We start from the raw sequence: 17,379 nt of genomic DNA on the forward strand, positions 1-17,379 counted from the left end.
CTGCTGTAAAACTGGACACTGCCAGCTTTTCTATTATGATGAAATTTGCACATCTTCACAAAAAAAGTAAATTAGGAGAAAAGGCTGAGGTTATTCCCAGCTGCCTGTGTGGGAGATGGAAGACAAGCACTTTGAACATAGGTCTTTAGCTCTTGTGTGTGGCTCTCGCATTAAAAGAGCAAGGCACTGTGGCTCACAGGGCTCTGTGTTGGATAGTGTGTTATTTTGGACAGCTACAAGTTTTGTAGGTCAGCCCTGTTCAGCCAGCTTTGGAAGATACCTTACACAAAGCCTCTGGGTAGAATGTCGAACGATCACAGCAGTGTTCAGGGTACTGCTTGTTCAGTCTCCAGAGTGCCCTATCTCAATTGCCTCTTTTCATTTGCTTCCACAGGAGTCTTAAGAGTCTGCTGATCTGCATGGAAATGAGACAGGGGGGTGGATTTGAAAATAAATGTCAAAGGATTAGGCAAAAGATACACTACAGAGTTCCAGTTGCCCAGAGTTGGCTCATCCTGCATTGCAGGAAGGGAAGGAAAGGACATAAATCTGACCACTCCTTGAGGCTTCTTTTTACCTTTACATTTTGTACAGTGAAAACCCCAAATGAAGTATTTTGTCCTGTCCTGTTCCACAAGCATGGATGTTCTGTTCTAATCTTTCCTGTAATAAGGATAAACCACTTGTACAGACTTCAGTGGGAGGTACTGAACTCTTCAACATGCTTTTTCTGTAGCGTGTGTCTAAGGGTTGAAGAATCTAATTGATAATCTTAATAAAATATTTGACTGCCACTTGGAGGCAGCAGGTAAAACTTCTGTCCAAAAGAACCTGAGAAGCTCACTGTTACTTGGTGTTTGGTTGTAAGACTTCTGTGTTGCAGAAATTGGTAAGCTGCTGAATAGCTGAAATGCAAGTTGCATTCCTACTTCTGCCATTCATTCTTAGGGCTATAAAATTGATGTAGCAGAGTTTATCTTGACATCGTGAGTGATTGTCATTTGATGGCAAGCTCAACACATGTACAAAGGGCACAGCACTTGACAAAACACTTGCAAACTTCTCAGTGCTTTGGACTGTCTTCCTGTGTTTTTGACCTAGATAGCAAAGCGAAATCTCTATTCCTTGTACTTTTTAATGCTTTTTAATGATAATTAAAAGGAAAACATTCTTGGATCTTCTTAAATTTGTCTTTTTAATCTTATACTAAGCTAACTGAGAACACTTTTTTTTCCTCCACCAAGGCTTGCTGGAGTGTGTAACTAGCTTTTCTCCTTTATTTGAAAGTACTCCTTAAGTTATACATACGTTCATGTAGTCAGCCTCTGCTGTGGTCTATGTTGCATTCCTTCAGTGTTTCCACAGAAGCCAGCACCAAAAAAAAAAAAAATTTAACTGGCTTTGCAAGGTAACTTTTCTGGCTGCCCTTAAAAACATTTCAATGTCTCAGAACAAATGACACTGTCCTATTTCAGCTAGTTTTAGTGTTTGATTTCTAGGTTTTTTACTTTTTTCCCTAAGGTTTCCTATGCACGACCAAGTTCGGCTTCTATCAGAGATGCAAATTTGTATGTTAGTGGACTTCCAAAAACAATGACCCAGAAAGAACTGGAACAGCTCTTTTCCCAATACGGACGCATTATTACTTCTCGTATTTTGGTTGACCAAGTCACTGGTAAGTAGGCAGTTTTGCACTTCCTCTCATTTTTGGACTGCCAGTTTAAGAAATATTTCACCTTTCAGTATAATAGTCTTGTCTCTAGAATGTATGAAAGGTGTATGTAGGCCAGAAAATGCAATTTTCTGCTGGAATTGTTCATAAATATGCATGGACAGAAATAGATTGTGGAGTGTACTGAGCCAGCTTGAGTCATGTCCACCTCAAGATGCAGGTTTGAAGCCTGCTTTGTGGCTTGTAATAAATTTACAGCTGCTATAATCTTCCTTTCCAGGCTGCTGCATGAAAATAGTTTCTATGCACCTTATGAAATGCTATTAAACACTTTTTTAATAAAAATAAAATTTTATGCAGAAATGCACAGCTGGTTCTCTGAGGCTAGGATTACAAAAGACCTAGACTGGTAATTGCTGTTAAGACTGTTTTCAAGGTTGCCTCATTAACTTCGGGCACACTAAAGAACATGAACTTTGAGTTCCTCGGGAGCAGATAAGTTCTGTGCTTAGCAGTGCCTTAAGGAACTAAGCTCTAGCAGGTTAGTTGCGTTGTTACAGTATGTGTCTTAACCAGTGAGTGGGTGTCAGTGACACTGTGGTTACTCTTCAGCCTTGGACAGTAATGCATGTGTTTTTACTGGCTCAAATGGCTGATCTTGAGGAGCTTTATGATTTGCTGCCTCACCTGCTTCCAGCTTGCCTGTTCCAGAAATAAGCAATCAAATGAAATGCCAAGCACATGACAGAAGTATTGAGTGTGCAAAGCAAAATACAAAGGAGCAGGGCTCTCCAAATTCTCATCTTTGCAAAAAACTAGGGGTGTGGGGTGGAAGAATTCATTTAGTTGCATAATGATTCCCTGAATAATAAACTAGATTAGATTATTTTTTTATAGCTGTACCTTTTCAAAGTCACATGTCATCATGGGTGACAAACAGCTTTCAGCTGTAGGAGGTCATAATGTTTTCAAATGGTCTTTGAACGGATTGTGCATGCCAGTGTTTGACATTTGGCTGACCTGTAGAGAACCTCATATGTACTACTTCGCAATTCCATTATGTTAACAGAAATCTCAATATTGACACATAATACTTACAAAGTGTTTTAATAGTGTGAATTGATGAGAGTGTAGAGAGGCAGGGAAAGGAAAGCTAAAGACCAAATAGTGACTTGTAGAAGCAGCAGATTTGCAGGTCAAATTTCCAGTCTTTGTGCAATAAATAGCTGTTTACAGTATGTTCCTGTATATTCATGCATGGAAATGGTGGGATTTGACAAATAGGCCAAATAAGTAAATGTAACTAAACTTTTAAATGTGTACTGTAATTCTAAGTACTCATAAAGCCTAGTATGTGCACAGTAGTTCCCTGGCATAGGCTGTTGTTCAGGTTTAAGCTTTCTTCCCTCCTTCTTAGTAATTTGGAAGAGGTGGACTCAAAATAGTATGAATAATAAGGTTGTGACACAAACTGACAGATGAAAAATGCAAAGTTGAAGCTGTAACATTTGCCTCAAGATTTCTTACATCTGCTCATTGTCACTTCGATGGTTTAAATTTTCATTGTTTATGAACAGAATACATTTATTGTTGTTAATGCCTTTCTCAAGTGAGGACAAGTGTTTAACTTGTCTGTTTATTCATGAATCAAAATATAAGGGGCCTCTAAATGGATTTAGGAATACAACAAAGCATGCAACTAACTAGTGTTGGCTGTAGTAGCTTTAATGTTAATTGGTTCAAGTATTGACACTCAGTGTGTTTATATTTAAGCCACAGTGTAGACTTTTGAGGTGCATGTTCTAAGACCTTCCATAAACACTTCTGATCCCCTTGCATGTTGTCTTTGACTTTTCTATACCAAGGAAGAATCTATGGCCCAAGAAAAGTTTCCTTCAAAAATAACACGTACAAAAGTATGGTGGTATGCTGAAACTGAATCTTTTACTTAAAGGTAACCATGGACTGTTAAAACAGGGCCGTAATTCCCATTACTGCAATCTAGAACCTGCGCGCCATTCTTTGTCCTCTCAGCATATTTGCTCCCCAGGGAACTTCAAGGGGTGCTGCAGGAGAGCATAAGCCATTTCTTGCTGCTAGGGAGCAGATGACTAAGCTATTTACAGAATTTCTATGAATTTAGATACTGCAGAGTAGCATGAACTGAATGGAGGTTACAGTGCAGCTGGTTCTGGGTTCACCTCCATCCCCTGCCAAAATTGCTGTTTCAGGATTACCCTTTGGCTCACTATGTTTAAGTTTGCTCCACTATGTTTTCCCTCAACTTTCCAAGCTTTTTACACAATGTCTCTTATCTCAGTTAAAAAAAAAAAAAAATTACAATAGAAAAGTCTTACTTCTTGGAGCAAAAGCTCGGTTCTAAGCAGCTCAAAATTATCATGTGTTCATAGCAATTAGCCATTAACATAGCAATGGTCTATGAAAATCAAATGTTAACCTCTAATATTCCAGAGTATCTGAATTAATTCCTGTATGCTTCCATCACCCTGTGCAGGGGTATCAAGGGGCGTGGGGTTCATCCGGTTTGACAAACGAATTGAAGCAGAAGAAGCTATCAAGGGCTTGAATGGCCAGAAACCTCCAGGTGCCACAGAGCCCATCACTGTAAAGTTTGCTAACAATCCAAGCCAAAAAACCAATCAGGCCATCCTTTCCCAGCTGTACCATTCTCCAAACAGAAGGTATCCAGCACCTCTAGCTCAGCAGGCTCAACGTTTTAGGTAAGTCAAATACATACTTGTGTGCAACTGTGCTGGAAGCCACATGTTCCCATGGGCCTGTTTGTTTCCCTCCATTCTTTCCCTTCCCTGCTTGTATGATTTCTGTGTGTGAAGGAAACACATGAAAAAGTTGAACCTCAGCTATGCTCCTACAATACAGCTAAAAGCAAAAAAGCATTCCATCCTATTGATAGCATTGCAGTATCTAATAAACCTACTTAATTAGAGTTAAACTGGGATGACAACTTTTTCTTCTACACAGTCACTAAAAAAATCCCTTTTTAAAGGTTATTTTTAATTTCCTAGATTATTGTTGATTAATGTGCAAGTTGGTTCAGTTAACATTGACCTAGGCAATTCAATTTTCTTCTTAGCCATATGGCATGTCACAGCCAGCCTCCTCTTCCCCATTCTGGCTTTCAGGTTGTTTTCCTAGTCAGTTGTCTAAATTCTATGTGCCACACTTCTTTGTCTTCTCTTACTACAAACTTCTGTAATGAAGATTATTCAAACATTTTCTGCATGTGTATTTGCGGATATATGTTCCCATCATGCTGAAGCTACAGCCGTACAGTTCCCTGTGATATTTAGTGTATTGAAAAGGACAGATGGCGAGAACAAAGTGAAACAAATATTGTATTATCTACATTCATAAGTACCTCGGATTTCTTTCAGTGATTTTAATAGTTTCTTCCCACCCTCTGCCCCTGGGCTATGTGACTGGAATGCGTTAAACAGTAATGTACTCAAACAGTTTCTATTTTATTTTTCAAGAAATAAAATCAGCTGGCAGTTTGCTTTAAAGAGAATATACCAAACTTCAAAAGCTCTGCATTGGCTACCCTCGCTTTTAGGCTGAACATCCAGAGTTTATGGACTGCACTTCTGGCAGAACTTCTGCATTCTTCTTTTCTTCAGCTTTTCAGCCTTATGTGCTGCAAGTGTCTCACAGGTGTGAAGGTCAGCACTAGAGTAGGCTTTCTGCCCTAAGGGAAGGGTTAACCAATTTTATTCATTATTTGGTGGATTTTCTTACCATTTCTTAGCACACTTTAACCCTTTTATTCCCTGAATATTGAATAAAAGTAGGCTTGCCATTGTTCCATAGGCTGAGCAGCATAGGGGCAGAAGTTGCACTTGCAGGATGGACCCAAGTGTATTATATGACATAAGATCATGAGGGAGCTGTTGTACAGCCTGTGTGTTACAGCATTCAACGTATTCTGGCCAGTCTGGCCTGCTGACTCTGAGTTCTTCTGAGTGCACTTGTTCCCAGATACTCGGCTGTGTTTGGTATTACTCTGATACTGGCTGGGATTGCATCTGTATTTAACTGATACTCCAGGTAGATCTATCATGATTTGTAAAAATTCGCCAACTTTAGGTCCTATCCAAAGAAAAATCTCCAGAAGTTCTTTGCAGTTAAGTAATTTCAATAGACTACCCCTGTCCTGCAACATTAGGCTTTGAACCTTAAAAATTGGATTGTTTGTGATTTATTTTTGTTTAAAAGGAAGTGTATTTTTATGAATGTCCTTTTAAATTTCACTGGAAAGTTTTTTGGTTTTTTTTTCCTGAGATAACTAAGTGTAAAGTGATGCCTGAAGCATCCATAAGAGATACTGTGATTTGCTCCACTTAAAAGTGTAATGGTAACAAAAAGCACTGAGTAGGTACCAAGTCTGTAGTGAATAGGAGGGAGAGTAAAATCTTTCTCACTTTCATCAATGTGGAAGGAAGAACAAGGTTGAACTGACTGGTCAAAAGGTAAACTGGTGTTGCAGACAAAATTAGATTTTTTTTTTTCATAATTTTTTGGGGAAGGCCTTCGGGCTTCTGTAAAAGAGACAGCCTTGCCCAATTTTAAATTTTTGTAAGGGAAATCTGTCTTATTTGGTTTTTTAGGTCTTTGCTTTGCTGTTGTTGCAGCATTCCAGCTCTGTTGCTGACTACGTAGATCTTTCATGTCTTTCACATGCAAGAAATCTTAGCTGTTGATATTTCAGACAGGATTACCTGATGCAGTTGCCCTGTCTCTGTTAACGGTTGACAGAGGCCTGAAAACAGATGGCATAAACTTTAGTAGTGAAGAACAATAGGATCACTACAATGCTTCTTTTTGTCTTACTAAGAAAAATCTTGAGCTGGACTTTCAAAAGCAGCTGTATATAATTGTTCTTCAGTTTCTGTAGGATGTGTAACTTAAAGCATCTTTAAAACCTGTCCAGTGAATACCCCTGAGAATTTTTCCAGAATATTTTTAAGTCATCCAGGTAACTGATGAAAACTGTTACGGTGATACCATTACTGTATGAAGTCCTCAGCCGACTGCTCTACAGCAAGGACCTGTAAGTGGTGGTGTTTCTGGAACTCTTCACCTTCCTCTCCACCCCCAAAATGTTAATGACAGTAGACCTCTGTCATCTGCACTAAGTCTACTGATAGTAGTCAGCCATTTTTTAATTTCCTCTTTTCTGCCCTTTTAGGGGTTCAGTGGCTTTCTTGTCAGTACATCCTGCAAACCCTGCTCACTGCAGAATCATAATGCTCTGTAGTTTGAGACCTTTACTTAGCTGCAAACAAGACCAGATATTTTTTTCTTTGGGTTTTTTGTGCACAAGTGTAGTTACACTACTGCAGCACTTCTGTTTGGATTCTGTATACCAGTACTGGTTCTTAAATCCTATAGCTGATTACTGGAGAGAAATTACAGTAAGGTACAGATCTGTAAGGTAGCTGTAAGCTAAAAACTAAATCAAGTGTACCTTTTTTTACCTAAGCTCATATTTTGTGGAGTCCTGAAGAGAACCTTTAACAAGACTTTCTCTTCACATGTCTGGACTTTGCCAGGAAGAAACCAGAACTTCTTTAAGGCAGAAATTTTCTTAGAGAAGCACTTTAAGGGACTTCAGGAATAAGATTAATAGCATTGGTAGGCACTGCATGTTCCGGGTATTGGCTAGGTAGTTCCAAAGGGTTTAGAATTGTGGTTGAATACTACAGTTTAGCAGCTTGGGGGAAGGTGAGGGAAGAAATACATGGAGAAAGCTTACAGTCTAATATGTATGTGTGTGTATTCTAAAAACACTTTATTCTGGAAAAGAGTAGGAAAACAAAAAATCTTTTTTGCAGTTCACGTTCTAACATTTGTTACTGCTCCAAAACCCTGCGTCTTACTGGGTATTCATGTCAGCAAACTATCAGAAGCATCAGTAAAGTCTTCATCCAAAAGAAGTTAGTAATCTGGAAAATTTCACTGAGGTGGTCACTGACTGTAACTTTATGCTAACAGTATTTGACTTAGGCTAAACTTGTGGTAGTGGTGTTCTTTCTGAACTGAACTATTTATGGTTGTGGATACTACACAAGAACATCTATTTTGTATTCACTAGCTGTATGAGGTGTAATAAGGTGCCACAGTTCTTTCAGTGGTGATACTTTAACTTTGCATGAGGTTCTGTACAGTGCAAGGGATATGGCAGTAATTTACCAAGTTTCCTTAAGATTAAAGGGTGGAAAAGTCTGAAGACTGAACACTTTGTTAAATATTTTGCAGGTTGGACAATCTGCTCAACATGGCTTATGGAGTAAAGAGGTAATAAAGGACTATTAGGTTCATAATAACCAGATTATTGTTAAGTATTTTGCGTACTCTTACTTTTTCAGTAAGACTTATGTTGGATTTTTGCATGTTGAGACTTCAGCTGAAATTGTTCATTTTGGTGCATTGTGCATGAGACAAACCTTCTGTAGCAGTTCCATGGAATTCCTGTTTCAAATGACTTACTAATCCTCACTGGTTTTATAGCATGCTTTTCTTTGTTTATCTATGTTAATTCATTTCAGACAGACCTAGCACTGTTCCCCAACTTGTGTATAGTATTGCATGTAGTATTTGTGCGGTTGGGGCGGGGGGGGGATATTTGCGATGTTACCTTATTAGTCTGGCCAACATGTTCATGCTGTGAAAAGCCCTGTATCACTTTCGTTTTTATTTTGAAATTTCTTTGGTAGGATTTTCTGTGAACAGCTACTTTATGATTCTATTTTGTTTCCCCCATTCTTTAGTAGGTTTCCTCCAATGACCATTGATGGAATGACCAGTTTGGCCGGAATTAATATCCCTGGACATGCAGGAACTGGATGGTGCATTTTTGTGTACAACTTGGCCCCTGATGCTGATGAGAGTATCCTCTGGCAAATGTTTGGACCCTTCGGAGCAGTAACCAATGTGAAGGTCATCCGTGACTTTAACACCAACAAGTGCAAAGGTTTTGGATTTGTGACTATGACAAACTATGATGAGGCAGCTATGGCAATAGCCAGCCTGAATGGATACCGCCTCGGGGACAGAGTATTGCAGGTCTCCTTCAAAACAAACAAAACGCACAAAGCCTAACAAGTTATTCTCAGTGCATTAATACATGAAAACTATACAACAAAGGCAATTTACAAGAAGCTTTATGCATTAGTAAATGCCTTTGTTGTATGCCAGTGTGGAAATGGGGATAAAATGACTACTTAGCATCCTAAGAATATGTGAGATTTTTTATTGCTAATATTTGAATTAAAACTTCTTAAATATCTTTTGTGTTTGAATATTGACAAGAGGTACAGGGTTTTTACCTGTCACAATGCATATTCTATTGCCTTCTTTGAAGAAGGTGAACCTTTTAAAATGTTTCAGCTAAGGGAAGAAGTTTTTTCTTTTTACATGACTGCCTTTAACCTATGAGTAAATATTGAGGCTTTGTGTTATACTTTTTAAGTTGTTTTTATGTTATTTCTTGATTTGCCTTGTGTTTAATTTACATTTTAATGCATTGCTGTTTTGTTGTTCAAGAAAAGTATTTGAAGTTTACATTTTATTTATAAAGTTATAAGCAGTATTTATTTTATAATTATCATTTGGGTTGGGGAATGGGAACACATTATAAAAGCTTATTGTAAGAATACTGGAGAACTTTTCGTAAAGCAGTACCTTGCCAAAGAGATAAGAGCCTCTTTGATGTGGGTTTAAAAAAGCATCTATTTTTATAAAAAAAAAAAAAAATTTGGAGAAACTTTTTACTGGTCCTGGAACAAATATTTTGACTTGAATACTTTGAGAAATCTCTTCATATGACACCTAGTGAGCTTTTAAAACTTACCAGGAAATTTGCAATTGTTGGGGAAAATTTAGAAAGATTTATGATGTAGAAATACTTTTGAGACCTTTGTATTAAGAAGTAGAGTCAATGGGATGCACTGTTGGTTTCATTTTTGTAATCATCAGTGGAGTCTTTGATCATCCTGGTTATTAAGTGATAGGTGGCTCACATTAATTTGTGATTTTGAAACAAATGAAAATTTAAAAAAAGAATATAAGAGCAAGCAGGAAACTTAAAATACTGAGAGATGGGGGAAAAAAAATCTGTTCTTCCTAAAGAATTCCCTTCAGATAGAGCTCATGGTGTTTAGTGATGTACTTGCTATTGTTTGAAGAATTGTTTTGTCTTAAGAAAAGACATTGAGCATGGTTTGCGCAGTAGCAAATCGGCAGAAGTGGCCTGAGTTGGGTATATTTGGAGGTATTTTGAAAGTTATGTTCAAGGCTAACACCTGAGCTTTGTGTAATGTAAATAAGACCTTGAGTTATGAACCTTTCAGCTAATTTTGATTTTAGTTTATTTTTTAAGTTACATGCCAAGTGATGTTCAATTTTGAATGTTTTTGTATGAGTTTTTTCTTTGTAAATGGCATTAACATTGTTACTTGAGGTCTGCTTATTCATTTTTGTTGTCCTGAGGACTTGAATTTACAGTGCATCAGATCTGTTGCTATTTTTGTCTGTAGATAGTCTAGCTTCAGCTGTTTATGGTGATGCTACATTTTTGTTTATAAATATGTTTGTGGTAAAAAACAAGTATAATCATAGGTTTTGAACAAATTTCCTTACATTTTTCATACAAAAACCATAAATACCTGTATGCTATTGAAATTTAACTTTGTATGATGCTTAAATCACTATTTGGGGAAATAGAAAAAGTCTTTACCATGTATTGAAGAAGTTTAAGAAAAAAAAATACAGAATATTTTCTGATTAGCATCTAGCTTATAATTAAATTTTTAAAAAAAAAGCTGAGGGTTTGATGCCTTCACCAGGATGCACTGACAACTATGTAATTACGTCCTGCTTTTTGTATAAACTGAGATGCTCATATGCTTCCCCTTAGAAAAAGCAATGTTCTATGCATAACATAGTTGTACACTATCTTTGCAGTTGCTTTTGGTTCTTATTCTTTTAAATTGTAGTTATAAATTTTTCAGTATAGTACAGTACATATACTGTGAAGCGCGTGCTAAAGTGAGTAAGCGAGTTTTCATGCTGACCCACTCAATGCTATTCAAAAATCAATTGGCTTCCTGAGCACTTCCTCATTCTTAGGTGCATTTAGATTGTTAAAGCTAATCCTCTGCGTTAAAAATTGTATATACTATAGAAATCACAAACTTTCCAATGTGGGGAAAACAGTAGCTACATGCTTCTTTCCTATACTACTGTAGCAACTAACGGCATTGATGAGAAGGCATGTAAATTGGGCTTCACTTTACAGTGTTTATCAGAGCACTTAGTAAAATATAAGGCTGGTATTTATTTGAAGTTGTATAGTATGACTTAATTCACATCTGTTGGAATAGAAAATATATTCTGTTGAGTATTTAAGAGGTTGTACATGTTTTCTTTTGTGTTTGGATCCTTTGTACTTTTTCATGTTCAGTACATCAATAAACAAAGTTGAAGGGAAAATGGTGTCATGAGCAGGTCCTTTACCATGTTGTCCTCTGCTTTAATGGGTAAGCAGTCTGAGTGAAAGGTTTCCACAAAGCTCTTGAGCTCCTTTTAACTTAGCTTAGGATCCTAGTTACCAACAAGGAGGTAAGACAGTGGAGCTGTGTACCGGTTCTGTTATGTTAGAATTAGTGTTGAATCTTTTCACTTTGGTTTTATATGAACCACTCAATACTTAGGCTAATATAATAAATGACGGTCATTAGACACATTCAGTAAAAATTAATTTGCTGTCTGTCTAGCAGACTGCTACTCAGTGTAACTAAGCTAATGCCCTAGTATGTTAGGATAAATACAGAGGAGGAGGAAGGACTTACTCTTTATTGCAATGCCCATTTGCTTTTAATTACTGCATTTATTTCTGGGCTCCATTAAATGAGTGGATATTCAGTTAAGCTTAGTTTGCTGTCCTTTTCCCTTCCATCTCTTGAAATTCTTTAAAAATAGTCAACTGTCTCTTGCCCTTTTAAAGTACATATACTCCTAAATTAATTTGCTTTGCTCAAATGAATGAGAGTGAATTTCTACCAGTGAGAATACAATTCCAAAAGTGGCTTATGCAGTATAGCTTTTATTCTTAACTGGTTTTTTTTCGCCTTCTCTTCTACATCTTCACTGTGAGATTTTTTTTTTTGATACAAAACCTTGTAGCATGTGTTGTGGTGTGGAGCATCTCCCATCACTACAGTGTGATGGAGTTGAGTTTACTTGGATGATGAGGTCGTAAGTCTGTGGACAACACATGTAGATAATAGTACCTCAAGATGTCAGTCATAACAAGTGTTGACAAACTGATTCTTTATATTTACTTACAGAAATAGTGTGTACTGATGACTTTTTATGTGGTTATGTTCTTTGGTGGCTGGAGCAATGAAAGGATGCAAGACATGGTGCTTGGCAGCAAATGAGGGGCTATATTTGGAGTTCATATTCCAGCAGGGACCTCTGCGTGTTCAGCTTGTACTCTTTCACAGAAGGATAGTTTCAGTTCTCAACTTAACCAGTTTGAGTACAGTGTAACTAGCCATGGTTGAATTATTCTGTTATATGGAAATTAAGACAAAATGTGTTTATGTAATTGCCTTCAGTTTAAAATCAAAACTGCTTATATTTTGAGGGTTAGCTGCAGATAAGCAGGCAGTCAAGGAGCAACACTAAAAATTCAGTTAAGTGCCATTTCCCAGAGGAAAGGTCAGTGCTGAAAAATACAGATTTGATTATACGTAGCTGAGCACCTCTGGGTAGTCAGAACTCATGAGTAAGGGAACCCGATGCAAATTTATACAGAGGTAGTACTTTTCTTCTTTAGCTTTATCATAAAACTTTAATATAGTAAGAAAATATGAAACTACTTCATGCGATATGGTGGAGGAGGACTATTCCTTTTGTACCTAAATAAAAGAGTTCCAGGAATGTCTATAAGCATCTGTGTGGGACTAACAGTGGTAAATAAGACAAGCTGTGGAAGCATGACCGTGGTGGAGGGTGAGCTGTAATTGGGGTTCATGAGTGTTGGCTGGGGCACTTGTGGAAGGGCTTCATTACTGCAGAAACATGCTTGAGGCTTCTGTGGCTGCTTCTGTGAAGGATGCATGTGATGAAATCAACTGTGACAGGTGAACTTCCCACCTGCATCTAGAAGAGCCTTCCTTTGGCAAGAGAGCATTTTCTTAGTGTGAATGAAAAAGGTGTGTTTTTTTAAAGCAGATGGCTGTCTGTCGGGGTCGTACATGGTGTGTATTCGTTGCGTAACACCCAGAGGTCATCGAGTACTAGTAAGTCTGGGATACTCTTACCTGTACTGCTGAGCAGGCCTGACTGATGTTTAAAATCTATTTCCCTTTGTATTGTCACTGCATGAAGGTGACTAAAGGTATAGGAATGGTGACTTAAGTTAAACCTTGAAAAGCAGCAACTAGTTAGGACTCGCTATCAAAAAATGTATAGCTTTATTTTATGACTAGCAGACAGTATCTCAGTTTTTTACTGTAACAGAAATGAACACAATTTTGAGATATATTCCATCATGGGTAAAATAATGGCCTGGGGTTGTGCTATTTCATCCCTGTCAGCACTGTTCATCCAACTCTGCTTGCACCTTCTTTTATGTTGGGCTTTGCCCAGTTGTGGCATTCGGACTTCAACATTTCAATGCATGCATCTCAAAACCGAGAAGAATGCACCTATTTTTACACTGAAATTTTCCTAATTAAAATTTGCTGTAGAGGCACCTGTCTACAAAACTACTGCTATGATGACTAATGCTTTGGGCCAGCAGATGTGCTAGCACATCAGAGGTCATCTGGGCCAAGCAGCTTAAAACAAAGCTGGGGGAGAGATTGGGTCTTTTGGTGGGAGGAGATGGAGCAGGTACACTTTGGTAACATGTGGAATGTCTACCTCTGGGGTGAAGAGCAGTTTTAATCTGAAAAGCTTGACTTGTTGCCCTCACTTTTAGTAACTATGACAAAAAATGAGGAAGCAATGTAAACTTTCAGGTACCTTCAAAGCAACATACGAGTGACTTCAGTGGGTTAAGAGGTTGCCTAACTTTATGCTATCAAGTCTGGTGCATTACTGTCTTGTCTTGTAACTACCCTCCTGTTTTCTGGTTTTGACCAACATTCTGCTCTGAGACATAAACGGGAACAAGGAAAACTTACTGATTTTTTTATACTTGTAAGGCCACTATAAAAACTAAGCATAACTGCAGAAAGTTAATAAAACATCTGATTTCTTACTTTATGTACTATATCATGTGACTCCTATACATAAGTGAATTTAAGTCAATATGACATTTTTAGTGACTCTGTAATACTGCAAGGAAAGTTGCTACAACTGCTGGCAGAATATTGATCATAAACACTGCATACTTTATAAGAACATAAAAGCTGAATTTTAATTGGAAGTAACTCTCACTAAATTATTTTCATTTTTGCAGTAGGACCCTTGCTTAGTACAGCACATGTATGTTGCTTTGAGTGCAAGGATGTTCTTAGTGTCAAGTGTTTACATGAATGTTCTGCTGATAAAAGCTTCTGCAGGTCACCCAGCTGCTGATACAACAGGGCTATTTGCTGACACTTACAAAGGACAATATTCTCTAATAAAAAATTAAATAGCCCTGAAAGCTAGTCCACTGCTTCTTGATGTCTACCTGTCTGAAAAGTTTAGTATTAACTTTTAGAAAGGAAAGGTATTCTGTAGCAGCCTGTTCTGTAAGAAGGAAGGTGGAGATAGCTCAAAGTGAAACACTGCTTTCCTACTGCTATCTGTGCTTTGTGTCATGATACGAAGTGCAACAAGCAAAAGCGTGGTGGCAGACTTTAGTTTTTCTGTCCTTGATTAACATTGGCATTATTCTGATGGATCCAAAACAGTTCCGTTGTACCCTTCACTTGAAACTGCCTGTCTTCCCTGTTCAACAGTTCATGTTTTCTGAGAAGTTATGACCCCAGAGACTTTCTGGTTGAATTACTTGAAGTGGTATGTTGCATATTCATTGCAAACAGCTGCAGTATCCATTTTTATTGCCACCATCTCAGCCTTAGTATAAATCTGAATTTTGAAAGTAACTCTAATGCTTGCTATAAATGATGCCCACTGATGGTGGGCTTTTTTTGTATAGGCAAAATATTTAGTAAACTGAGTTTAGGCTTCCTCAGATTCCTGTTCATTGTGCTAACACTCAACAGCCACATGATGTGTGTTGTGCCCCATCCCACTTCTCTGATCTGTTATTAACCAACCCATTCATTGTGCATCCAAGCCACGCAAATAGATTTGTGCAAGTAACAGAGGAAAAGCTTAAGAACAAGAACATAGGCTGTGTTTTACAGACTTCAGGGAAGACCAGAAAGGGCAAAAGTAATCTTCAAATTCATTCCATTAGGTTGCCTGTACAGGACTTACATAAACTGATCCACAGCTGATTAACAACTTACTTTCTAGTGAGAACTCATTCCTGGATGCTACTGCTTACTTTCCTGATTGAAAACAGGGCCTTCCACGATCTAGATAGCTTAACAATATTTGCCATAACCCTGAAGCTGATGCCTTAGGAATTTATATGGCCATCCCTCAGAACAACTGGGGGAAGAGAGGACGGAACACCAAAAGGGTCAAGTCTGGGCCAGAAAGGAAAGTTAATGTTGTTGAAAATTCAGGTTATGTCTGAGGCTCATCGAGACTTCTCTTGTTTCAAAGATTACCCTCTTTAGTCCTTTGGCTTGTTCTTGCTTTCTCTGGGAAAATAGGTATTTCATTTCCTACTACCAAAATAGCTTCTCCAGAAAAGCAGAAGCAAAGCAAAAAAGGATGTGAAAAAATTAAAAGCAAAGGCAGCAGAAGCCTGAAAAGGAGCTTTCAAATTGTGATACCAAATTTCAGCAGTTCTGTCAGTTGACAGTGGGATTCTGTGAAATCTATACAAAGCATGGAGAGCAGAAAAAAGTAAACTAAAAAATTGGAAGTGAACTTCTAATAAAATTCTAATAAAATAAATTAGAAGTGAACTTCCTCTTTGGTTGACTGAATTGCCACCTGTGAAGTGCTGTATATTTCTTGAGGATTTCACCTGGTCATGGTAAATCTTTGAAGAGACTTTGGGAGCCCCTGCTTTAAGCATTTGTTCACAATAAAATTCTGTAGCTATTACCTATAAAAGGAAATGAAGAGTTGACCAAATTTCCTTCCTCATAATGGAATTTGAAGTAATTATTAGATGTATCAAAATAACTTACTTTGCTCTCTGTTCCACACAGGCATTTTTCCTTAGGAGCAGTTCTAGATGAGAATTTCTATAGGACAATGAAGGAATTGGTCTATACTAGGCACTTAAAGGCAAACTCAGTTTTCTTGGAAAAAGTTGGTACTTCTCCAACTATGTAAAGTTCCTGAAGGTGCTGCCGCAAAGCCTTTCTTTTGCTTCTTGTCTGAGAACTAGCAGGTACTTTCTTCCATTGATGAAGATCAGTTTTGTAAAATATTCCAGGTGGGAATGTTTTTGTTTTACTTCAGGGTACTAAGGCTGAGATCATCTTATACCATTTTCTAGTTCTTAATCTTTTACTTCTATAAACTTTGCACTGTAAACAAACCTTATGAGGTCTAATTCAGGGAATACATGGTATATGATTTCAGGGAGTCTTGTCAAGGTGTTATGAGCCCATGTTTGCTGCTGTTTGACAGTGTTTTCTTCTTAGATGGTTCCTAAAGATGAGACGTTCTTCAGTATTATGGCAGTATTGTGACAGACGTCACAAAATATTCCTCAAATTCTGGTAAGTCTAGCTGGTGTCAAGTATCCCTTCAGCAGAAGGGGCCTTGAAGAGTTGGGTAAACTTGTGAATTCAAAGCTATTTGGCAGAATCCAGCAGTAGTCATGGTAACAGGTACCAGCAGGTTTTTGGACTGGAAGCTCATTTGGGATTTTGTGTGGGTTTGGGCAAAGCAGTCCTCCTCCAAGTGTCCACACGCTGGGAGAAAGCAACGTCAGGCTCTAGGACAGACGCCATTCCTATCATAATCTGGTTTCACTTCACCACCAAGACAGGTGGAAAATTAAGAGTTGAGACTTTGGGTTCAGAAAGTTGCTTTGAACTTCTTCAGTGTTTCTCCAGGAATGCATACACTATGCAGTGGAAGTCACCAAAGTGACAGTAACAAATGGGATGACATGAGCAGCTCTGCACTTGGTTATAGGAGTCTATTTAGCCAGAAGAGATGCACTTCAGCTTCTTAAACAGCTCAGCCTGGCTGTGGAGGAGAGGAGATGCAGTCTGTCCGAGGCATCCAATGTGAATCTTCCGTCGGACTTGCTGGCATGCTGTTCTTTACCTAAGTGAACCTGCTTGCACACCAGAGCTTTGGGAAGATAGCTACATTTTTCTTCATGTCGGTACTGTCATCTCTCCACCTTGAGCGACTCCAGGCTGCCATGGAAATATCATCTGGGATCTACCTAGTTTAATTCTTGCTGTCTGTTCAGGCTCCTTTGCCTGTAGATGAGCAGCTGTGTCATGTTCACAGTGAATGGCACTTCACTTTGAAGGCCACGGAGTTTTTGTTTCTCATTAGGTCCCCTTATAAATGTCTTTGGATATTGGCAAACCTTACAGATTCTGAATGGTTCT

The 17,379-nt window shown here is 38.1% G+C and overlaps 1 protein-coding gene across 3 annotated transcripts in view; it reads left to right on the top strand.

Moving 5' to 3' along the window:
* Positions 1-9,755, top strand: part of ELAVL2 (ELAV like neuron-specific RNA binding protein 2) — a 59,201-nt gene extending 49,446 nt beyond the window's left edge. Inside the window, exons 3-6 of one of the 3 annotated variants that reach the window (XM_009328953.1) lie at positions 1,522-1,675; positions 4,188-4,413; positions 7,970-8,008; positions 8,428-9,755. In XM_009328953.1, the coding sequence (XP_009327228.1) occupies positions 1,522-1,675; positions 4,188-4,413; positions 7,970-8,008; positions 8,428-8,812 (804 nt within the window). In that variant the 3' untranslated portion in view covers positions 8,813-9,755. The remainder of the gene's footprint in view (positions 1-1,521; positions 1,676-4,187; positions 4,414-7,969; positions 8,009-8,427) is intronic. The other 2 variants (XM_009328952.1, XM_009328955.1) reach the window with 2 other exon arrangements.
* The last annotated feature ends 7,624 nt before the right edge of the window (positions 9,756-17,379 follow it).

The sequence above is a fragment of the Pygoscelis adeliae genome, unplaced genomic scaffold, assembly GCF_000699105.1.
Source record: "Pygoscelis adeliae isolate BGI_AS28 unplaced genomic scaffold, ASM69910v1 Scaffold127, whole genome shotgun sequence".
In the NCBI taxonomy this organism is placed as follows: Eukaryota; Metazoa; Chordata; class Aves; order Sphenisciformes; family Spheniscidae; genus Pygoscelis; species Pygoscelis adeliae.